General features: G+C 40.6%; 4 protein-coding genes across 4 annotated transcripts; all 4 read left to right on the forward strand.

Annotated features, from left to right (window-relative positions):
- Nucleotides 1–1423: 1423 nt before the first annotated feature.
- Nucleotides 1424–6946, forward strand: LOC308408790 (protocadherin alpha-8-like; the record flags this gene model as incomplete). The annotated part of the gene is made up of 3 exons (XM_080901199.1): nucleotides 1424–3781; nucleotides 6651–6812; nucleotides 6905–6946. The coding sequence occupies 3 exons, from the start codon at nucleotides 1424–1426 to the stop codon at nucleotides 6944–6946; spliced, it is 2562 nt and encodes an 853-aa protein (XP_080757325.1).
- A 637-nt stretch (nucleotides 6947–7583) lies between these two features.
- LOC308408792 (protocadherin alpha-2-like) lies at nucleotides 7584–16550 on the forward strand (the record flags this gene model as incomplete). Its single annotated transcript, XM_080901201.1, has 3 exons — nucleotides 7584–9914; nucleotides 16211–16303; nucleotides 16527–16550. The coding sequence occupies 3 exons, from the start codon at nucleotides 7584–7586 to the stop codon at nucleotides 16548–16550; spliced, it is 2448 nt and encodes an 815-aa protein (XP_080757327.1).
- On the forward strand, nucleotides 10863–13880 carry LOC308408510 (protocadherin alpha-3-like; the record flags this gene model as incomplete). The annotated part of the gene is made up of 2 exons (XM_080900823.1): nucleotides 10863–13208; nucleotides 13803–13880. 2 exons carry the CDS (start codon nucleotides 10863–10865, stop codon nucleotides 13878–13880), a joined length of 2424 nt encoding a protein of 807 aa, XP_080756949.1.
- Nucleotides 16551–17856: 1306 nt separating the features above from the next.
- LOC308408793 (protocadherin alpha-8-like) lies at nucleotides 17857–23447 on the forward strand (the record flags this gene model as incomplete). The annotated part of the gene is made up of 2 exons (XM_080901202.1): nucleotides 17857–18090; nucleotides 21297–23447. 2 exons carry the CDS (start codon nucleotides 17857–17859, stop codon nucleotides 23445–23447), a joined length of 2385 nt encoding a protein of 794 aa, XP_080757328.1.
- Nucleotides 23448–24407: the final 960 nt, after the last annotated feature.

Here is a 24407-nt window from a genome sequence, read left to right on the forward strand (position 1 = left end):
TTGCTTGCAAAGATTATAAAGATGAAAATTCTTTCTACCAGAATCATTTTTCCTTTTAAACATATAATATGATTAGTGTTTAGAACATGGAAGAAATGTGCTAAAGGTTTTTGATTTGTATTTTTATTTTTTGTAACTGAATTATAAAGTTTTTTAGTTGCTACCTCTAAAAGTTGTCTCGCGAGGCTACCCATTATCATAACTAGTGGCACAAATTTTTGGAACATAAATTGTTAATAAGGCGGAAATTGCTTCATAAAAAACCCACAATAAATAAGAAAGATGACCAATATATCGGGAAACTATGGGGGAAACAGCGGTATTCTCAAGCGCTGTCCGTGGTTCTGATAAGAGATCACGTTTAGTCAGCTAGTGGTGGTGTTCAAGTTCAAATCTGATGGTTTCACATTTATTCATTTGCACTGTGAAAGTGATTAACACAGCCCTTACATTTACTTGAGTCATTCTATCTTTTATTTTCATCCAGTCTGAGTGTAATTTTTTCTAAGTCACATTTTTGTTAAGGAAACAGAGTGCGCATTTGGCAACTACTGCGTTACTAAACAATAATGCCACAATAACAAATAGAGTTCTCTGTTGCAGTTAGCCCTGCATGATATATTAGTCTGTTTACTAAATGTCACAAAAATACTAAGATGATCGTGGCTCAAGAGTTGGGAGTTTGCCTTGTAATCGGAAGGTTGCCGGTTCGAGCCCCGGCTTGGACAGTCTCGGTCGTTGTGTCTTTGGGCAAGACACTTTACTCGTTGCCTACTGGTGGTGGTCAGAGGGTCCGGTGGCGCCAGTGTCCGGCAGCCTCGCCTCTGTCAGGGCGGCTGTGGCTACAATGTAGCTTGCCATCACCAGTGCGTGAATGTGTGTGTGAATGGGTGGATGACAGGTTGTGTAAAGCGCTTTGGGTCCCTTAGGGACTAGTAAAGCGCTATACAAATACAGGCCATTTACCATTTACCATAAACAAAAAGGGCTCCAGAAACTGCAAAAGTACTCCATCATTTGAACATATTGCTGTACAAATAACAAAGAAACAGCAAACAAAAAAAATGTTCAGTAAGAAAGACTGTTAATTTTTAGTGATCAGACTACATGTTGGAAACATATTTGTGTAACACATGTAGCTGATTGCTTCAACAATGAGTAACAAGATGTTCAGTCCACAAGGTGTCAGTGTCATATCTGCATCACACTAATATGTTACAATAGTGGCCCTGCCCCTTCCATAGAGGTTTTGTTCTGGTTGCCAGAGAGGAGACGGTATCGTCCAGAGAAACAAGGGTAGCCGTGATTTTTCCATGAATACGAGGGAAAATGGGAAGCATTACAGACGGGATATTTTGTGATTTATTCTAGCTTCTTAACGATAAATACCTGTGGGTAGATACAGTATTTGTTATCTAACACGATGGAGGCAGGAGGACAAAGACGAGGAACGCAGTGCTGGTGGCTTGCTATCAGCTTTTCTCTGATGCTCAGCTGTGTGGAGCGGGTTTCAGCTCAGATAAAATATTCGATTCAAGAGGAAGTAAAGGTAGGAAGTGTTGTTGGGAATGTGGCAAAGGATCTGGGACTGGATATCAGTTCACTGGAGGAACGACGGTTTCGTATTGTTTCTGGAGCTGAAGATGCTCAGTTTGAAGTAAATTCGAACAATGGCGTTCTGTATGTTCACGGAAATATCGACCGAGAGGAGCTGTGCGAAAGAATACATCCATGTATTAAAAACCTAAAACTGGTAGCTGAGAACCCCATGGAAATACATTATGTAGGAGTGGAAATCATAGATGTAAATGATAATTCGCCCAGCTTCACTGATGAAGAAAAAATAGTAGAAATTCCTGAATCCACTCTTCAAGGAAAACGTTTCCAGTTGCCAGCCGCACGGGACCCAGATGTTGTTACTAATACTGTACGCATGTACAAATTAAACCATAACGATCATTTTCGTTTACAAATTAGAGAGATGGGAGAGGACAAGGTACCATTTTTAGTTTTACAGAAGTCTCTGGATCGGGAAAAGGAGAATGCACACAAACTGATACTGACAGCAGTTGATGGCGGAAATCCACCGAGAACGGGGACTCTTAATGTCACAGTCATAGTCCTCGATTCAAATGATAACCACCCTACATTTAACCAAGAATTATATTCAGTTACAATACCTGAAAATGTTGATAGGGATACTAGTGTAACTACGGTAAATGCAACTGATCTGGACGAGGGTGTAAACGGAAAGATTGAATACTTTTTTGGTGGCGAACTTAACACTAAATTGTATGATACATTTAGCCTAGATAAGGACACTGGTGAAATTCGAGTGAAAGGCGGAATTGACTTTGAGAATATGGAGGTATACAAGTTGGACGTCCACGCCACTGACAAAGGACAACCTCCGATGAGCACTAACTGCAGGGTGATTATCAATGTATTGGACGTAAATGATAATAAACCTGAGATAGAGGTGACATCTTTGTCAAAGATTGTATCAGAAGACTCTAAACCTGGGACCGTGGTGGCTTTGATCAGTATTACAGACCAAGACGCGGGTTTAAACGGTAAAGTAATATGTAGTCTTTCAGACAATGTGCCATTCGATTTAAAACCGTCATTTCAAGATAACATGTACTCTTTAGTTATTAAACATAAATTAGACCGAGAATCAGTTTCCCATTACGACGTCACAATAACAGCTACAGACTGTGGCGTTCCTCCTCTGTCCACATCCAGAACTTTGAGTATTGATGTGTCAGACGTGAATGATCATGCGCCGCAATTTGCACAGAATCCAGTTGAACTTTACCTGGTAGAAAATAACGAGCCTGGGAAGCCAATATTTTCAGTTTCTGCCTCAGATAAAGATTTGAATGAAAACGCGGCTTTAACTTATCGTATAATCAGAGAGGAAAGCAGTCAACAGAAAAACGCAGCATTTTTAAATATTAATTCGGATAATGGACAAATCACTGCGCTGAAAAGTTTTGACTTTGAAACACTGAAAACTTTCCAGTTCCAAGTTGTTGCCTCAGATTCTGGAACTCCGTCACTATGCAACAACGTCACAGTCAACGTCTTCATCCTGGATCAGAACGACAATGCTCCAGTCATCCTGTATCCACTCAGCTCCAATGGTTCTGCTCAAGGTGTGCAGGATATTCCCCGAAACGTCAACGCAGGACACTTGGTGACTAAAGTCAGAGCCTATGACGCTGATATAGGATATAACGGCTGGTTGCTCTTTTCACTCCAAGAAGTGACTGACCACAGTCTCTTTGCTTTGGACCGCTATACAGGACAGATCAGAACACTTCGCTCATTCACAGAGACAGACGAGGCTGAGCATAAACTGCTCATACTGGTCAAAGACAACGGCAACGTTTCTCTCTCAGCAACAGCTACTGTGATTGTCAAACTTGTGGAGCCCAAAGAGGCTTTTGCAGCTTCTGATGTTAAAAGTGCAGCAAAAGATGCTGAGGATAGTAATGTCATATTTTACCTCATGATAACTTTGGGCGCAGTTTCTGTGCTTTTTCTCGTCAGCATCATCGTGCTGATTGCAATGCAGTGCTCCAAATCCACAGACTATACTTCTAAATATCTGCCAGAGACCAATTATGATGGGACACTGTGTCACAGCATCCAGTACAGATCAGGAGAGAAGCGGTACATGCTAGTTGGACCCAGAATGAGTATAGGATCTACTATAGTACGTGGAAGTCACGCAAATACTCTTGTGCTTCCTGATAGGAGACGTCCTTCTGAAGAGGTAAGAGCTTTAAAGTGTGATGTCACATGTTTTTGTGCATTCTTTTCCATCAATTTGACTTTTTATATCATCTAAATTTTCTTTTCTTTTTTGAAATCACAATTCTAAAGTATCATAGCTAAAGACTACAGTGCTAACACTAAAGTTAGTTTCATTGACATTTTGGTTATGATAAATGGTGATTCATAATGCTTCTACTGAATCAAATCTGGGTCTAGGTAATGCGGTCGATTCTCATGAAAAACCGGTGGAATTGCACGTTACCAGACATGTTGCATGCTACTTTGCTGAACGGCACTTTTCTTAAATCAAATATGTGCTGCTGAACAGTGTTGGTCCGGGCTGATCTTCTTTATTCAGAAGCATAATCAACATATGGAACAAAATTTAAACCCCCTGATAACGTATTTAATTGTTGGAATAACGGTTTCTTTTTAAACACTGTAATTTATGACTATATACTTCTCCAGTAACCTCTGGGTGTCAGTATTACATTGACAAACTGGAGACCACTTTACCCATCCTCTCACAAAGCTTTTGTTTGCCACTGCTATAAGCAGAGAAGACGCTTGACTCGAGCTCGCAATCTTTCCAAATCGCGCTTTATACATTATATTACAACAGGCAATGAGCTAGGTAGTCCAAACATTGTTTTTAAATCTTTTGTTTGATTACAATGGAGAACGAAAAACGAAGTCGTGGAAGGAATGGGGTCTGGTTTATTCTCCATGTAGCTTTGCTGCTGTTTTTCGGGAAAGAGGCTTCGGCAGAAATAAGATACTCTGTTGCAGAAGAGGTGAAAGATGGAACTGTTGTCGGAAATGTTGCAAAGGATCTCGGTCTTGATATCAGCTCTTTGACCAGCCGGCGGTTCCGTGTTGTGTCTGAATCCAAGGATGCGTTTTTTGATGTAAACCAGGACAACGGGGATCTATATTTGTTTAAGAAAATCGACAGAGAGGAGCTTTGCCTGGGCAGTGGGGCATGCATAATGGAGCTAAAAATTATAGCAGAAAACCCTTTGGAAATACACTACGTAGTTGTAGAAATTATTGATATTAACGATCACTCCCCTGTTTTCCCCGAAAAAGAACAGAGGTTTGAAATTTTTGAACAAACCATGGCAGGAAGACGATTTCAGCTGCACACTGCTCGGGACCCCGATTCTGGAATTAACGCAATTCGTACATATACTTTAACCTCAAACGAAAATTTTGAAGTAACAATCCGACAGAGCGATGAGGATATAATACCATTTTTGGTGCTGAAGAAATCGTTGGACAGAGAAAAAATCAACAAATACACGTTAACTGTCACTGCAGTTGATGGAGGAAAACCTCCGCGATCAGGCACCATAAATGTTACTATAATCGTTCTTGACACAAATGACAACCGTCCAACATTTAGTCAAGAGAGCTACCAAATAGAAATAGATGAAAATGTTCAAGTAGGGACTTCAATATTTAGAATGAATGCGACAGACCCAGATGAAGGTTCCAGTAGTGAAATTGTATACAGCCTTGGAAAAACACTCAAGAAAAAAGTCTATGATATATTTGAACTGGATAAAATAAGTGGGGAAATAAGAATAAAGGGAATAGTGGACTATGAAGAAAACGACGTTTATAAACTGGATATCGAGGCATCAGATAAAGGAACACCTCCATTAACTGGTGAGTGCAGATTAATTATAAAGATAAAAGACATCAATGATAATCCGCCAGAAATTGAAATCACATCGCTTTCAAATACAGTGTCTGAGGATTCAAAGCCCGGCACAATGATTTCACTCATCAGTGTGCGAGATAAAGATTCTGGTGTGAATGGGAAAATTATTCTCAGCCTAACCTCAGACTTACCGTTTGAATTAAAACCATCATATAAAGAGAACGTTTATTCCGTTGTCACTAAAGTTCTTTTGGACCGAGAGGAGGTATCTCAATATGAATTGACAATAAAAGCGACCGACTGTGGAGAGCCCCCTTTATCTACTTTTAAAACTTTGAACATCCAGGTAGCAGATGTAAATGACAACAGACCACATTTTCCCATAAATCCACTACACTTTTACCTGTCCGAAAATAACGTTGCTGGGAAATCAATATTCTCCGTAAGCGCAGTAGACAAAGACTTAAGTGACAATGCAGCAATTTCATATCGAATTGTGAAAGAGGGGAGCCAAAATGACATTATGTCATTACTAAGTATAAACAGTGATAACGGACACATTTCCACGCTGAAAAGTTTTGATTTTGAAACGCTGAAAACTTTCCAGTTCCAAGTTGTTGCCTCAGATTCTGGAACTCCGTCACTAAGCAACAACGTCACAGTCAACGTCTTCATCCTGGATCAGAACGACAACGCTCCAGTCATCCTGTATCCACTCAGCTCCAACGGTTCTGCTCAAGGTGTGGAGGAGATTCCCCAAAACGTCAACGCAGGACACTTGGTGACTAAAGTCAGAGCCTATGACGCTGATATAGGATATAACGGCTGGTTGCTCTTTTCACTCCAGGAAGTGACTGACCACAGTCTCTTTGCTTTGGACCGCTATACAGGACAGATCAGAACACTTCGCTCATTCACAGAGACAGACGAGGCTGAGCATAAACTGCTCATACTGGTCAAAGACAACGGCAACGTTTCTCTCTCAGCAACAGCTACTGTGATTGTCAAACTTGTGGAGCCCAAAGAGGCTTTTGCAGCTTCTGATGTTAAAAGTACAGCAAAAGATGATGAGGACAGTAATGTCATATTTTATCTGATGATAACTTTGGGCGCAGTTTCTGTGCTTTTTCTCGTCAGCATCATTGTGCTGATTGCAATGCAGTGCTCCAAACCCACAGACTATACTTCTAAATATTTACAAGAAGCAAATTATGATGGGACACTGTGTCACAGCATCCAGTACAGATCAGGAGACAGGAAGTACATGTTAGTTGGACCCAGAATGAGTATAGGATCTACTATAGTACCAGGAAGCCATACAAATACTCTGGTGATGCCAGACAGAAGACGGCCATCTGAAGAGGTAGGATAAATTCACGATGATTATTTTAATGCAATTGCCTAATTTCGCCTCACCTATTGGATAATCCTTACGACTCCCTGTCGTTTTTTAAGATAATGGAAGTGCTGGCACGTGGTATTGGTGAGGCATCTTAGTAGTTTTGAGTGATGTCCTTCTATTTGTATTGTAAATGTGTTAGCAATGTTACCACTAAACATATTTTGTATTCCTGCCCACGATACCGACGTGGTTATTGGTCATCGAAGAGAGAATCGAGCACGCTGTTGTTATTGATGTGATTTTAAGACTTTTCCACTGTCCATGGTGCTGAAAAGCTCTTATTAAGGTATTTAACTATGCTCGGTTATCACAGGACACTGAAGCTCTTTAACTACTACATTACAGAGTTAGTGCTTGTGATGATGCCCTAGGATATTTTTCCCTTGTCACACGGATAGCCATTTGAATAAAACTTTTAATATATTAAATTACAAAAGTTTCTATTTAGTCGAATCTGTTTTTCCCCATTTCCTACTAAATGTAAGCGCTGAATGATCCTGTGGGTGTCAGTGTTACTATAAGGAAGTGCGAAATTCCACTCAGCCCCTTGTAATGTGTGCGTTGTCACCTCGGCCACAAAGAATATCAACGTTTGGGGTTTCGCCTGTGTATTTTTCTTTTCACGAAAACGGATGTCTGGAGTAAAATCTCAGGAAAACTGGATGATTACTAAGTGGAAAAATACGCGTGGATTTTATTACATATGATTTTTCCAAAGGACAAAGAGGCAGAATGATAACTTGGCCGTATCCTCTGGTTTTCGCCGCGCTCTTCTGTTGTGTGCAGGTGATTTTAGCTCAGATTAAATATTTGACTCCAGAGGATGTTAAAGTGGGAGCTATTATTGGAAATGTTGCGAAGGATCTGGGGCTCGATGTCGGTACATTGATAAGCAGGCGTTTTCGTATTGTGTCTGGAGCCCAGGGTACGCTGTTTGAGGTAAACCCGAACAATGGGGCGTTGTATGTTCACGAAAATGTGGACAGGGAACAGCTGTGCGATAGAAATGTTGCCTGTTTATTAGATCTAAAAATTGTTGTTGAAAACCCCCTTGAAGTCCACTATGTTACTGTTGAAATAATAGATACTAACGACAATAGACCCAGTTTTACTGAGAAAGAAAAGGTAATAGAAATAGCAGAGACCACACTGCCAGGAGCACGATTTCAGTTACCAGGCGCTCGTGACCGAGATGTTGGAGTAAATGCGGTGCAGATTTATAAACTCAGTCAAAACGATCATTTTCATCTTGAAATTCGAGACAGAGGGGAAGATAAAATCCCTTTCCTCGTACTGCAGAGAAACTTGGACAGAGAGCGGAAAACAAACCATAGCTTGATTTTAACCGCTATGGATGGGGGGACGCCGCCAAAATCCGCAAATCTGAGCCTTACTATAAAGGTTCTTGATAACAACGATAACAGACCAGTATTTTCTCAAGAGGTTTATTCCGTTACATTGCAAGAAAATGCCCCATTAGACAAGACTATAATCAAAGTCCAAGCAACAGATCTAGACGAGGGTATTAACGGGGACGTCGAGTATACTTTTGGGGGTGATATTACTTCCAGTGTGTTGCGACTATTTACTTTAGACAGACTCACGGGAGAAATTCGAGTTATCGGAGAAATTGATTATGAGACAGCCAGTGTTTACAATTTAGATGTCCAAGCCTCAGACAAAGGTCAGCCGCCGATGACGACTGACTGTAGAATTATAATAAAGATTCAAGATGTCAATGACAATAAACCAGAAATAGAAGTGACTTCAATATCCAGCATAGTCCCCGAGGACTCAAAACAGGGTACCGTGGTCGCTCTCATTACTGTTACAGATGCTGATTCTGGTTTAAATAGCAAAGTCATATGTCATCTAACAGAAAATGTACCATTTGAATTAAAACCGTCATTTAAAGAAAACATGTACTCGTTAGTAACAAAAGAATCACTAGATAGGGAAACTGTGTCACATTATGACATTTCAATAACAGCTACAGACTGTGGTGAGCCGCCTCTTTCCACCTTTAAAAAGTTCAACATTCAGGTGTCAGATGTGAACGATAATATTCCGGAGTTCTCACATAATCCACTAGAATTATACTTGACGGAAAATAACGCGGCTGGCGCGTCAATATTCTCTGTCAGTGCATTTGATAAAGACTGCAATGAAAATGCAGCAGTATCCTATCAAATACTCAGGGGGGGAGCTGGCCGCAATGTTATAGCATCCTTTGTGAATATACATCCCGAAAGCGGACAAATTACTGCGCTGAACAGTTTTGATTTTGAAACAATGAAAACTTTCCAGTTCCAAGTTGTTGCCTCAGATTCTGGAACTCCGTCACTAAGCAACAATGTCACAGTCAACGTCTTCATCCTGGATCAGAACGACAACGCTCCAGTCATCCTGTATCCACTCAGCTCCAACGGTTCTGCTCAAGGTGTGGAGGAGATTCCCCGAAACGTCAACGCAGGATACTTGGTGACTAAAGTCAGAGCCTATGACGCTGATATAGGATATAACGGCTGGTTGCTCTTTTCCCTCCAGGAAGTGACTGACCACAGTCTCTTTGCTTTGGACCGCTATACAGGACAGATCAGAACACTTCGCTCATTCACAGAGACAGACGAGGATGAGCATAAACTGCTCATACTGGTCAAAGACAACGGCAACGTTTCTCTCTCAGCAACAGCTACTGTGATTGTCAAGCTTGTGGAGCCCAAAGAGGCTTTTGCAGCTTCTGATGTTAAAAGTGCAGCAAAAGATGTTGAGGACAGTAATGTCATATTTTACCTCATGATATCTTTGGGCGCAGTTTCTGTACTTTTTCTCATCAGCATCATCGTGCTGATTGCGATGCAGTGCTCCAAATCCACAGACTATACTTCTAAATATCTGCCAGAGACTAATTATGATGGGACACTGTGTCACAGCATCCAGTACAGATCAGGGGAGAAGCGGTACATGCTAGTTGGACCCAGAATGAGTATAGGATCTACTATAGTACCAGGAAGCCATGCAAATACTCTCGTGCTTCCTGATAGGAGACGTCCTTCTGAAGAGGTAAGACCTTAACACCCTTTTGTAAAAGCATTTTCCCTTTCCGTTATCGGCTTGCATTACAATATCAGTTATAATGGCAGCAAGTAGCATAATGGTGCAGTGGTTCGCGCTATTACTTCAAAGAAAGAAAGTTTGGGTTTGTCTGGCTGGGTGGAGTTTGTACGCTTCCGGAGCCACTCTGTTCAATGTGCTATGTTTTCTTGCTGTTTCTTTTTAGATCACATTCACTGATAAGCTAGAAAGCCATACATGTACAAATAATAATAATAATAGTAATAATAATAGTAATAATAATAATCGTTTGTAGTTTTGCGAACTATTCGCTGCCCTTGGTGCTGATTGTTTTTTTTTCCTTTTTTTTTTTTTTCTTTGAGCATGTGTTGGGTGCCTTTACTGGCTCTCTTGGTAGTTGTTTATATGTCACTTTTTGCGATTAAAGTTCTGTGGGAGATCCTGTGATCGCTATCCATGGTGCCAAAAACTATCAGGCTATCAGGTGAAGGAATGTTAAAGAAACACAATGATTGATTAATGACATTATCTGTTGGAGCAAGTTATCAGCAAGTTTTTATGGGGTAAATCGAGAGAAAGAGGGAAGAGACTAGAAAATGTTAAAATACTAAATTTATATTTGTTGTTCGAGAGCCAGTCAACTTTAATTCAGTTCTCAAGCCTAAAAGAGGATTCAATCAATGGGAAAAAGAAAAAAAAAAACAGCATATGAGGTTCTTTCTCAGCACAGCCTCTGGGTGTCACTATGAAATCAGAAAACCTTTAAGAACATTGTCCCTCCCCTTGCAAACCCTTTGTCTGAGCTGAGCAAAGCACTTGGACCAAATATACCAGCCGACAAAACCCTGTTGTTGGTTTTGTAAATATGTGGCGGTAAGCGAGTCGGTTATTGCTCTTGGCATTAACAGCTCCTGTGGATTTATATGCTGTTGAAAAATGATGGAGACTCCAACAAGTCACTACTCCCGGTTTGCCTTTTATTTGGCGTTGATGCTATTTTCCGGAAGAGAAGCTTTGGCTCAAATAAGATATTCTGTTGCAGAGGAGGTGGACGATGGCACTGTTGTTGGAAATGTTGCGAAGGATCTCGGGCTTGATGTAACCTCTTTGGGTGACCGACGGTTCCGTGTTGTCTCTGGAAGTGAGGACAGTATTTTTGAGGTAAACCAGAATAGTGGGGCATTGTATGTCAGTAATAATATCGATAGAGAGGAACTCTGTCAGGGCAGCGGTGCTTGCCGCATGGAGGTAAAAATTCTTGTAGAGAACCCTTTGGAAATACACTACATAATCGTAGAAATTACTGACATAAATGATAATTCTCCTAGTTTTCCTGCAAGAGAGCAGACATTTGAAATAGCTGAACAAACACTGCCAGGGAAGAGATTTCAGCTGCACACTGCTCGCGATCCCGATGCTGGATTAAACTCTATTCGTACATATACTATAACCTCAAATGAACATTTTGAAGTAAATATCCGTCAAAGTGATGCAGGAAAGGTACCGTTTTTAGTGCTTAAGAAATCACTAGATAGAGAACAAAATAATGAACACAAGCTAGTGATGACAGCTGTCGATGGAGGAAAACCTCCAAGATCAGGCACATTAAATGTTACCATAACTGTTCTGGACAGTAATGACAATCGTCCAATATTTAGTCAGGAGATTTATCACTTGTCTATAAAAGAAAACATACCCGTCGGTGCATCAGTATTTAGAATGAATGCGACAGATTATGATGACGGTACTAATGGAGAAGTTGAATATACTCTCGGAAAAACTTTATGGCAGAAAGTTTATGATATTTTTGAACTGGACAAAATAAGTGGAGAAATTACGGTCAAAGGCGTAGTGGACTATGAAGAAAACAACGTGTATGAACTGGATGTTGAGGTATCGGATAAAGGAACGCCTCCATTGATGGGCGAGTGTAGACTAATTATAAAAGTACTAGATGTCAACGATAACCCGCCTGAAATCGAAGTTACATCACTTTCAAACACAGTGCCTGAAGATTCCAAGCTTGGCACCGTTATTTCACTTCTTAGTGTGAAAGACAAAGACTTCGGTGTGAATGGAAAAATAATATCAAGCATTATTAATGAAGTCCCTTTTGAATTAAAACCTTCTTATAAGGAAAACACATACTCAGTGGTAACTAAGGATGTTTTGGATCGAGAGGTGGTGTCCCATTATGAAATAACAATAAAAGCCACCGACTGCGGTGAACCTCCACTATCTACTTTTAAAACTCTGCGCATTGAGATATCAGACGTAAATGACAACAGTCCACATTTCAAACAAAATCCTTTAGAGTTTTATCTCGTAGAAAACAACGCTGCTGGAAAGTCTATATTTTCTGTAAGCGCTTCAGACAATGACTTAAATGACAATGCAGCCATTTCATATCACATTATGAGAGAGGGGAGCCAAAATGACGTTATGTCATCCCTGAATATAAACAGTGATAATGGACAAATCACTGCGCTGAAAAGTTTTGACTTTGAAACGCTGAAAACTTTCCAGTTCCAAGTCGTTGCCTCAGATTCTGGAACTCCGTCATTAAGCAACAACGTCACAGTCAACGTCTTCATTCTGGATCAGAACGACAACGCTCCAGTCATCCTGTATCCACTCAGCTCCAACGGCTCTGCTCAAGGTGTGGAGGAGATTCCCCGAAACGTCAACGCAGGACACTTGGTGACTAAAGTCAGAGCCTATGACGCTGATATAGGATATAACGGCTGGTTGCTATTTTCACTGCAGGAAGTGACTGACCATAGTCTCTTTGCTTTGGACCGCTACACAGGACAGATCAGAACACTTCGCTCATTCACAGAGACAGACGAGGCTGAGCATAAACTGCTCATACTGGTCAAAGACAACGGCAACGTTTCCCTCTCAGCAACAGCTACTGTGATTGTCAAACTTGTGGAGCCCAAAGAGGCTTTTGCAGCTTCTGATGTTAAAAGTGCAGCAAAAGATGATGAGGACAGTAATGTCATATTTTACCTCATGGTAACTTTGGGAGCAGTTTCTGTGCTTTTTCTCGTCAGTATTTTCGTGCTGATTGCAATGCAGTGCTCCAAATCCACAGACTATACTTCTAAATATCTGCCAGAGACTAATTATGATGGGACACTGTGTCACAGCATCCAGTACAGATCAGGAGAGAAGCGGTACATGCTAGTTGGACCCAGGATGAGTCTAGGATCTACTATAGTATCTGGCAGCCATGCAAATACTCTAGTGCTTCCTGATAGGAGACGTCCTTCTGAAGAGGTAAGACGTTGCCCATCATTTTTTAATTCGTTTAATTTCTATTTCACAAACAGACGCCCTGAAACAGTACTTACTGGGGTATTTTAACATCTATACAAATACAAATACACGTTTCCTTTTAATTATTTTGGTCTCAGCTTTTGAGAAGTTTCCCTTACAAAGTTGAAAAAAAGTTAAGAAATGTATAGTTGTGACGCGTGGGTCTTACACGTTCCCAGCTTTAAATTTAGAATTAGTCAATTTATGGGCAGTATACATCAGCTTTGTTGTTTTAACACACATCTACATTCGCTGTGTAAAACAAACTCTGTATAACTACTTGATGCCCATTGCGATCAAAGTATGTCAAAATGAAATTCATCCCTATAGAATTAATCTGAGTACTATCAGATCCATGTTTCCTAATGCTTCTTCGATTGCATTAAGTTCTATGGCAGGAAAAAATGGTACAGTCACTTTAATTTGTAAGGCGGAAAGAAAGCATATAGAGAAGACAAAATATATGTATCATATGAATCACGTTTTGTAACACATCTCCTCTGGGTGTCACTCTTACATCGGAAGAAAAAAATGACTCCGTCCCTCCTCTTTCAAGGCTTTTGTTTCAGATTGAGGAGGGGAAATCGCGTATTAAAACCAAACCCACCAGCTGATGGACGGTTTATATTTTAGAAATATGCTATAACCTGCTGTTTGTCGACTCAGGGAGCTTCTGTGTATGTAGGTACTGTTAAATAGCTATGAAGATCACTACAGGATCACGAACGATGAAGGGTTACTGGTTTGTTTTTCATGTGGCCGTATTGCTGCTTTTTGGGAAGGAGGCTTTTTCTCAGATACGATATACTGTTCCAGAGGAGGTTGCAGATGGAACTGTAGTTGGAAATATTGCGAAAGATCTGGGCCTTGACATCAATTCTTTGGCTGATCGACGTTTTCGTGTTGTGTCTGGAAATACGGATGCCTTTTTTGAGGTAAACCAGGACAATGGGGCTCTCTATGTTCGCAAGAAAATCGACAGAGAGGTTCTCTGTCAAGGAAGTGGCGCATGCTTACTGGAGCTTAAAATTCTTGTTGAAAACCCACTGGAAATGCATTATGTAGTTGTGGAAATTACTGATGTAAATGATCATTCTCCTAATTTCTCCGAAAGAAATCAGAGATTTGAAATAGCCGAACATACACTGCCGGGAAGGCGGTTCCAGCTACACACCGCTCGTGATCCTGATGCAGGACTTAATTCCATTCATACCTACACCTTAACACCAAACGATCATTTTGAATTAGATGTCCGCCAAAGTGACGAGGACAAAATACCATTTTTAGTCCTAAAAAAGTCGCTGGACAGAGAGCAAAAATGCAACCATTCGCTTGTGGTTACAGCAGTTGATGGGGCTAAACCTCCAAGATCCGGAACCCTAAATGTTACAGTTATTGTTCTAGACAGTAATGACAATCGCCCAATGTTTAGTAAGGATATTTATGAAATTTCAGTCCCAGAAAACGTTTTGGTTGGCACCAAAATATTTAAAATTAATGCGACAGATCCAGATGAAAACTTAAATGGAGCAGTTGAATATAGCCTTGGAAAAACTCTAAAGAAGAAAGTGTATGATATATTTGAACTGGACAAGTTAAGTGGGGAAATTATAGTAGAGGGATTGATTGACTATGAAGAAAATGACGTTTACAAACTTGATATTGAGGCGTCCGATAAAGGAACACCCCCACTGACGGGTGAGTGCAGAGTCATCATAAAAATCACAGATGTTAATGACAATCCACCAGAAATAGAAATCACGTCACTATCAAATTCAGTATCCGAGGACTCCAAGCCTGGCACAGTTATTTCTCTACTCAGTGTAACAGATAGAGATTCCGGAGTGAACGGAAATATTATTACAAGCATAATCTCAGACGTGCCTTTTGAATTAAAGCCTTCGTATAAGGAAAATATATATTCAGTTGTAACCAAGGGACTTTTAGATCGAGAAAAAGTGTCTTATTATGAAATAACAATGAAAGCCACGGATTGTGGTGAGCCTCCACTATCTACTTTTAAAACCCTTAGCATTCAAATATCAGATGTAAACGATAACATCCCACAATTCTCGCAGAATCCACTACAGGTTTACCTGTCAGAAAACAACGTTGCTGGAAAGCCAATATTTTCAGTAAGCGCGACAGATAAAGACTTGAACGACAATGCAGCCATTTCATATCACGTTGTGAGAGAAGGGAGTAAAAATGATATAATGTCTTTCCTAAGTGTGAATTCAGACAATGGACAAATCACTGCGCTGAAAAGTTTTGATTTTGAAACGCTGAAAACTTTCCAGTTCCAAGTTGTTGCCTCAGATTCTGGAACTCCGTCACTAAGCAACAACGTCACAGTCAACGTCTTCATCCTGGATCAGAACGACAACGCTCCAGTCATCCTGTATCCACTCAGCTCCAACGGTTCTGCTCAAGGTGTGGAGGAGATTCCCCGAAACGTCAACGCAGGACACTTGGTGACTAAAGTCAGAGCCTATGACGCTGATATAGGATATAACGGCTGGTTGCTCTTTTCACTGCAGGAAGTTACTGACCACAGTCTCTTTGCTTTGGACCGCTATACGGGACAGATCAGAACACTTCGCTCATTCACAGAGACAGACGAGGCTGAGCATAAACTGCTCATACTGGTCAAAGACAACGGCAACGTTTCTCTCTCAGCAACAGCTACTGTGATAGTCAAACTTGTGGAGCCCAAAGAGGCTTTTGCAGCTTCTGATGTTAAAAGTGCAGCAAAAGATGATGAGGACAGTAATGTCATATTTTACCTCATGATAACTTTGGGCGCAGTTTCTGTGCTTTTTCTCGTCAGCATCATCGTGCTGATTGCAATGCAGTGCTCCAAATCCACAGACTATACTTCTAAATATCTGCCAGAGACTAATTATGATGGGACACTGTGTCACAGCATCCAGTATAGATCAGGAGAGAAGCGGTACATGCTCGTTGGACCCAGAATGAGTATAGGATCTACTATAGTCCCGGGTAGCCATGCAAACACATTAGTTCTACCCGACAGGCGGAGAGCATCTGAAGAGGTAAGACCTTAACACCCTTTTGTAAAAGCATTTTCCCTTTCCGTTTTCGGCTTGCTTTACAATATCAGTTATAATGGCAGCAAGTAGCATAATGGTGCAGTGGGTCACGCTATTACTTCAAAGCAAGAACCTTTGGGTTCGTCTGGCTGGGTGGAGTTTGTACGCTTCCCGAGCCACTCTGTTCAATGTGCTAAACACCAGCTGTTTTCGTGCTGTTTTTTAGATCATATTCACTGATAAATTATAAAGCCATAATAACAATAACAATAACAATAACAATCCTTTGTGGTTTTGCGAACTATTCGCTGCCCTTGGTGCTGATTGTTTATTTTTTCCCTTTCTTTTTATTTCTTTGAGCATGTGTTGGGAGCCTTTACTGTCTCTCTTGGTAGTTGTTTATATGCTACTTTTTGGAATTAAAGTTATGTGGGAGAGCCTGTGATCGCTATCCATGGTTCCAAAAAACTATCAGGCTATCAGGTGAAGGAATGTTAAAGAAACACAATGATTGATTAATGCCATTATTTGTTGGAGCAAGTTATCAGCAAGTTTTTATGGGGTAAACCGAGAGAAAGAGGGAAGAGACTAGAACAATGTTAAATTACTAAATTTCTATTGGTTGTTCGAGATCCAGTCAACTTTAATTCAGTTCTTAGCTTGTAGCTTGTTCTCAGTAGCAGTGTTACTCATCTAGTCACACTCAGGTTATACAATTGCTGCATGTGTTACCGTTTCCTTGAAATCACACTACAGCAAAACAGTCATCATTATGACGTAGTATATGTCCCGCTTTGCATTGTGGTGTTTTTGAAAATGAAGTACTTTAAAACATGATTACATTTTCATTTTTTACTGTAGTTACCTTTGAGACGGTTTTAATTACCAATACTATTACCAATATTATAGCTAAGCTGCAATAACCAGAATAGTTTCTTGTGAATAGGAGAACAGTTTTTGATATTACTATGTTACATTTTCTGGTTACGTTTGTCAACCTCCGCTTTCTGTTGGTGTTACAATTACAGGTATCTTTGGTAACGAGAGCAGCTATGTCAAGAGCAGCTATCGCTGTCTGTAGTGCTGAACTATACTGTGGCGCGTTGCCGGTTCCATTCAAAGTAGGGTGTTAGATTAATATACTGTTATGTAAAAGCAGAAAAATTAAATCTTTCTTCAGTACTATTAAAAAATGAATACAAAATTCAACTGGTGAAATTCAGGGGAAAGAAATACCTCACGTATCCTTAAGTAAGTGGATAGAACTCTTTTATCGCTATTGTCCTCAGTGACAAATTTTGCACATAAAATACATACCTATACTGGTCCTTACTTAAAATCATCAGAAATAAACACACAGAGTTGTCCTCTTGGTGTCACTATAACATAAATGACCAGAAAACACAGTCCCTCCCCTAACAAAGCTTTTTGTCTGGTGGTTCACAGCAACGAATGCATAATATCTAAAAACGGGAGTCGGATGAGACCGTGAAGTAATCGCAAATATAATTATTATAGAAACAGATTCAGGTGTCATCGTGTGCAACTGGACAACAATGAGGAATGGAAGACCGTATCGATGCTGTGAGTGCTTCTGGGTTGCTTTTTATTTGACACTGCTGCTGGTTTTCGGAAAGCGGGCTTTGGCTGATTTGAGATACTCTGTTCCGGAGGAGGTCAAAGAAGGAACTACTGTTGGAAATGTGGCCAAGGATCTTGGTATTGACAAAACCTCTTTGACTGATCGTCGGTTCCGTGTTGTTTCTGGATTTAAGGACGCGTTTTTCGAGGTAAACCCGGACAATGGGGCTTTACAGGTTCGTAAGAAAATCGACAGAGAAAAGCTTTGTCACGGTAGCGGTTCATGCCTCATTGAGCTAAAAATCCTTGTTGAAAATCCCCTGGAAATGCATCATATTGCTGTAGAAATTGCTGATGTAAATGATCACTCCCCCAGCTTTTCTGAAAAGGAGCAGACCTTTGAAATGGCCGAGCATACATCTCCGGGAACACGATTCCAGCTTCACCCGGCTCGTGATCCTGATGCTGGAATAAACTCTATCCGCATATACACACTAACGTCAAACGAGCATTTCGATATTGAGATTAGTCAAAGTGATGAGGACAAAATACCATTTCTAGTGCTGAAGACATCTTTAGACAGAGAACAAAAGAATAAACACTTGCTAACTGTAACAGCAGTTGATGGAGGTAAACCTCCAAAATCTGGCACGCTTAATGTATCCGTTATTGTTCTTGACAGTAATGATAATCGCCCGACATTCAGTCGGGAGACTTACCAAATTGAAATAAAAGAAAATGTCTCTGTTGGTGCTGTTGTTGCAACTGTAGCTGCTATAGACCCAGATGAAGGCACTAACGGGGAAATAGAATACAGCCTGAGCAAAACATTAGCGCGTAAAGTTTATCAGATATTTGAACTGGATAGTGTAAGTGGACAAATTACGCTAAAAGTAGCATTAGATTTTGAGGATTCTGAGATTTATAAACTAGACGTTGAAGCATCTGATAAAGGACAACCTCCATTAATCGGAAGGTGTAGAGTAATAATAAAGATACAAGACATTAATGATAATGCACCAGAAATAGAAGTCACGTCACTATCAAATACAGTAACCGAAGATTCAAAGCCTGGCACAGTTATTTCACTTATCAGTGTAACGGATAAAGACTCTGGACTTAATGGAAAAATAATTACACACATGACCGACAATGCACCTTTCGAATTAAAACCTTCTTACAAGGAAAACATATATTCCGTGGTCACGAAGGGAGTGTTAGATCGAGAAACTGTACCAGAATACGAAGTAATAATAACAGCTACAGACTGTGGTGAGCCTCCTTTATCGAGTTTTAAAACTCTTAGCATTCAGATAGCAGATGTAAATGACAACAGTCCACAATTCACCCAAAACCCATTACAGTGTTACCTGACAGAAAATAACTTCGCAGGTGCGCCAATATTTTCTGTGAGTGCGGTAGACCTCGATGCAAATGAAAACGCAGCTATTTCATATCATCTTCTGAGAGAAGGTGGTGAAAATTATGTAATATCTTTTCTAAATGTGAATTCAGATAATGGACAAATCACTGCGCTGAAAAGTTTTGATTTTGAATCGCTGAAAACTTTCCAGTTCCAAGTTGTTGCCTCAGATTCGGGAACTCCGCCACTAAGCAACAATGTCACAGTCAACGTCTTCATCCTGGATCAGAACGACAACGCTCCAGTCATCCTGTATCCACTCAGCTCCAACGGTTCTGCTCAAGGTGTGGAGGAGATTCCCCGAAACGTCAACGCAGGACACTTGGTGACTAAAGTCAGAGCCTATGACGCTGATATAGGATATAACGGCTGGTTGCTCTTTTCACTGCAGGAAGTGACTGACCACAGTCTCTTTGCTTTGGACCGCTATACAGGACAGATCAGAACACTTCGCTCATTCACAGAGACAGACGAGGCTGAGCATAAATTGCTCATACTGGTCAAAGACAACGGCAACGTTTCTCTCTCAGCAACAGCTACTGTGATTGTCAAACTTGTGGAGCCTAAAGAGGCTTTTGCAGCTTCTGATGTTAAAAGTGCAGCAAAAGATGATGAGGACAGTAATGTCATATTTTACCTCATGGTAACTTTGGGCGCAGTTTCTGTACTTTTTCTCATCAGTATCATCGTTCTGATTGCAATGCAGTGCTCCAAATCCACAGACTATACTTCTAAATATCTGCCAGAGACTAATTATGATGGGACACTGTGTCACAGCATCCAGTATAGATCAGGAGAGAAGCGGTACATGCTCGTTGGACCCAGAATGAGTATAGGATCTACTATAGTCCCTGGAAGCCATGCAAATACATTGGTGATGCCAGATAGGAGGAGAACATCTGAGGAGGTAAGACTAACATATAACACATACTGTGCATCCAGCTCAGATGTGTCAGCTGTTATTTGGTCTGCAAGATTAAACCTTTTGATAACTCATGATGAATGAATTAATGGGTTAGTTGCTTTTTGAATCCATATCAATACAAAAATGTGTACAAATTCAAAATAATTACCAATACTATAACGTTTTCTTTCATTATCAATATAAAGAAAGCCTATGAGTTTGTTTGTTTTAAGATTTCTTTTAGTAGAAATATCGGAGAAATATATACAACAACACCCACTACTACTGTTACTAACAGAAACAAAAACAACAACAATAATAATAAAGAGAAGAAGAAGCAGAAGAAAAGAAGAAGAAGCAAATATTGCGCAGCGTTTTGTCTCGAATCCTGCATGTACGTCCTTCCGACGTGACGTGTTAAATTGTTACTGTGGCGGAGTTCACTAATATACACCGTTTATTTTCTCAATGACACATGAGACTAATAAAAAGTCTCTGACTGTAAAGATGGCGCAGCCCTTCCCTTAGCATATTATAGTGTGTTTGCTGCAACTTGAGTTTATCTGCTGACTTATGTTGATGTGGCTGTTGTTACTAATGTATAGGAAAACCTTTCAGAGTATAAATCGTCTAAAATGTTGTCCTCTTGGCGTCACTGTTACACCGAGCATTCCATAAAGGAATTAGGTCCTCCCCTAAGAAGGCTTTTGTTTGATACCTCACAGCAAAGCTGATGTGAGTCGGATGAGGCGGTGCCATATGTTTTCTTTACATACTTTACGAAAAGCCAAGGATATATAAATTGAGCTTCCTAGAGAAATATGTTTTATGTGTAAATGTGTTGTTTGAGAAGGATGGCTGAGAGAACACGAAGCAGAACAGGCAACCGCTGTTGCTTTGCTTTTCATTTGTCTTTGCTGCTGATTTTCGGAGAGCAGGCTTTCGCTGAACTGAGATACTCGATTCCAGAGGAGATGAAAGAAGGGACTATTGTTGGAAATGTTGCTAAGGATCTTGGTCTTGACAAAACCTCTTTGGCTGATCGTCTGTTACGTGTTGTATCGGGCTCTAAGGATGCGTTTTTCGAGGTGAATCCGGACAATGGTGTGTTACTGGTTCGTAAGAAAATCGACAGAGAGGAACTGTGCCATGGAAGTGGTGCTTGCATGATAGAGCTAAAAATGCTTGTAGAGAACCCACTGGAAATCCACTATGTAGCTGTAGAAATTACTGATGTAAATGACCATTCCCCGAGTTTTTCTGAAAAACAACAAACCTTTGAAGTAGCAGAACAATCATCCCCGGGAACACGATTGGAACTGCATGCGGCCCGTGATCCTGATGCTGGCATAAATTCTATCCGCACATATTCATTATCTTCAAATGATCACTTTGATATAGAGATTAGTCAAAGTGATGAGGAAAAAATACCATTTCTAATTCTGAAGAATTCCCTAGACAGAGAAAAAAAACATAAACATTTCCTCTTTGTAACCGCGGTTGATGGAGGTAAACCTCCGCGATCAGGAACGCTTAATGTTTCCATCACTGTTCTTGATACTAATGATAATCGCCCGACGTTTATACAGGATACTTATCAAATAGAAATATTTGAAAACGTTTCGGTTGGGACGACTGTTGCAAACGTAAATGCAACAGATCCGGATGAAGGGACAAATGGGGAATTAGAGTATAGCCTTAGTAAAACATTAGCGCGTAAAATTTATGACATATTTGAACTGGATAGTGTAAGCGGAGAAATTACACTGAAAGGAGGGTTGGATTTTGAAGATTCCGAGGTTTATAAACTAGATGTGCAGGCGTCAGACAAAGGAACGCCTCCGTTAACAAGCAGGTGTAGAGTGATTGTGAAAATTAAGGACGTCAATGACAATCGACCGGAAATAGAAGTCACGTCACTGTCAAATACAGTAACCGAAGATTCAAAGCCTGGTAAAGTTATTTCACTTATCAGTGTAACGGATAAAGACTCTGGAGTTAATGGGAAAATTATTTCACGGATAACTCAGGGCATTCCTTTTGACTTAAAACCATCCTATAAAGAAAATACTTACTCAGTTGTTACTAGCAGGTTTCTGGACCGAGAGGTGGTGTCACATTATGATATTACAATAGAAGCTACAGACTGTGGTGAGCCTCCTTTATCCAGTTTTAAAATTCTTAGCATTCAGATAGCAGATGTAAATGACAACAGTCCACAATTCCTGCAAAACCCATTACAGTGTTATCTGTCAGAAAATAACTTCGCAGGTGCGCCAATATTTTCTGTAAGCGCGTCGGACAACGATGCAAATGAAAACGCAGCTATTTCATATCATCTTCTGAGAGGAGGTGGTGAAAATGACGTCACAGCATTCCTAAATGTGAATTCAGATAATGGACAAATCACTGCGCTGAAAAGTTTTGATTTTGAAACGCTGAAAACTTTCCAGTTCCAAGTTGTTGCCTCAGATTCTGGAACTCCGTCACTAAGCAACAACGTCACAGTCAACGTCTTCATCCTGGATCAGAACGACAACGCTCCAGTCATCCTGTATCCACTCAGCTCCAACGGCTCTGCTCAAGGCGTGGAGGAGATTCCCCGAAACGTCAACGCAGGACACTTGGTGACTAAAGTCAGAGCCTATGACGCTGATATAGGATATAACGGCTGGTTGCTCTTTTCACTGCAGGAAGTTACTGACCACAGTCTCTTTGCTTTGGACCGCTATACAGGACAGATCAGAACACTTCGCTCATTCACAGAGACAGACGAGGCTGAGCATAAACTGCTCATACTGGTCAAAGACAACGGCAACGTTTCTCTCTCAGCAACAGCTACTGTGATTGTCAAACTTGTGGAGCCCAAAGAGGCTTTTGCAGCTTCTGATGTTAAAAGTGCAGCAAAAGATGTTGAGGACAGTAATGTCATATTTTATCTCATGATAACTTTGGGCGCAGTTTCTGTGCTTTTTCTCGTCAGCATCATCGTGCTGATTGCAATGCAGTGCTCCAAATCCACAGACTATACTTCTAAATATCTGCCAGAGACTAATTATGATGGGACACTGTGTCACAGCATCCAGTACAGATCAGGAGAGAAGCGGTACATGCTAGTCGGACCCAGGATGAGTATAGGATCTACTATAGTCCCTGGAAGTCATGCAAATACTCTAGTGCTTCCCGACAAGAGAAGAACATCTGAAGAGGTAAGATGCCTTAAATGGCCAAAACTCTAGTTTTGCTTTTAGTAGAGTTTGACAACAAACTTGTCTTGATTTGCCATTTAGAGGTGTTGGTGAATGCTGTCAGTGGTGCTGAAACCACGCGCTATTTATCTTCTTCTTTCTTTCCTAACACCATGAAATTTGACATGTCCTTCTTAACACAAGTGCAAGTATCAACTTAAAGATGAGATACTTTAACATGTACTATTATCCAGGGAAAAAAAAAACTTTGATAGTCACTTGGTGTCACTATCTGAGCAGAAAAGTGTTTAAAGATAAGCTCTTTGTCAGCAGTATGGGACCTCCTATTTGTGGGATGGGTTTCACTCTATGCCTCCTCTTCATTTAGAGCATATATTCATCTTATGTGAACCTGATACTGCACGGTAGCCTGTCTGGTGATATGAATATTTTTTATTATTTTTCTCAACTCGTGGAAAACTCGGTATTGTAAATCACAGAGGAACATTTTTTATCTCCTAATTATGGAGCGAAAACAACCTGGAGCATCAAAAGACGAATTGCGGTGGATCGCTTTCATTGTTGTAGTTATTCTAGTGTGGAGCCGCGCTTCGGCGCAGATCAGATATTCCATTGCCGAGGGAGTCAATGAAGGAACTGCTGTTGGAAATATAGCAAAGGATTTGGGATTGGAAAAGAATACATTGAAAGAGAGAGGATGTCGCATTGTTGAGGGTTCATCGGAGTCGTTTTTTCACGTGGACCAAAACGATGGAATACTATACGTTGACCGTATAATTGACAGAGAGAAGGTTTGTGAGAGAAACACAGCGTGTTTGATCAACCTAAAAACAGTGCTTGAAAACCCTCTTGAAATTCATTATGTGACTGTGGAGATTCAGGATGTGAACGATCATGCTCCTAGCTTTTCAGTTAAACAGTACCGTCTCGAAATTTCAGAGTCAGTTTTACCAGGTTTGCGCCTCCAGCTGCAGGCAGCGCATGACCCCG

Source organism: Rhamphochromis sp. 'chilingali', assembly GCF_963969265.1.
Source record: "Rhamphochromis sp. 'chilingali' genome assembly, chromosome: 13".
NCBI classification, from domain to species: domain Eukaryota; kingdom Metazoa; phylum Chordata; class Actinopteri; order Cichliformes; family Cichlidae; genus Rhamphochromis; species Rhamphochromis sp. 'chilingali'.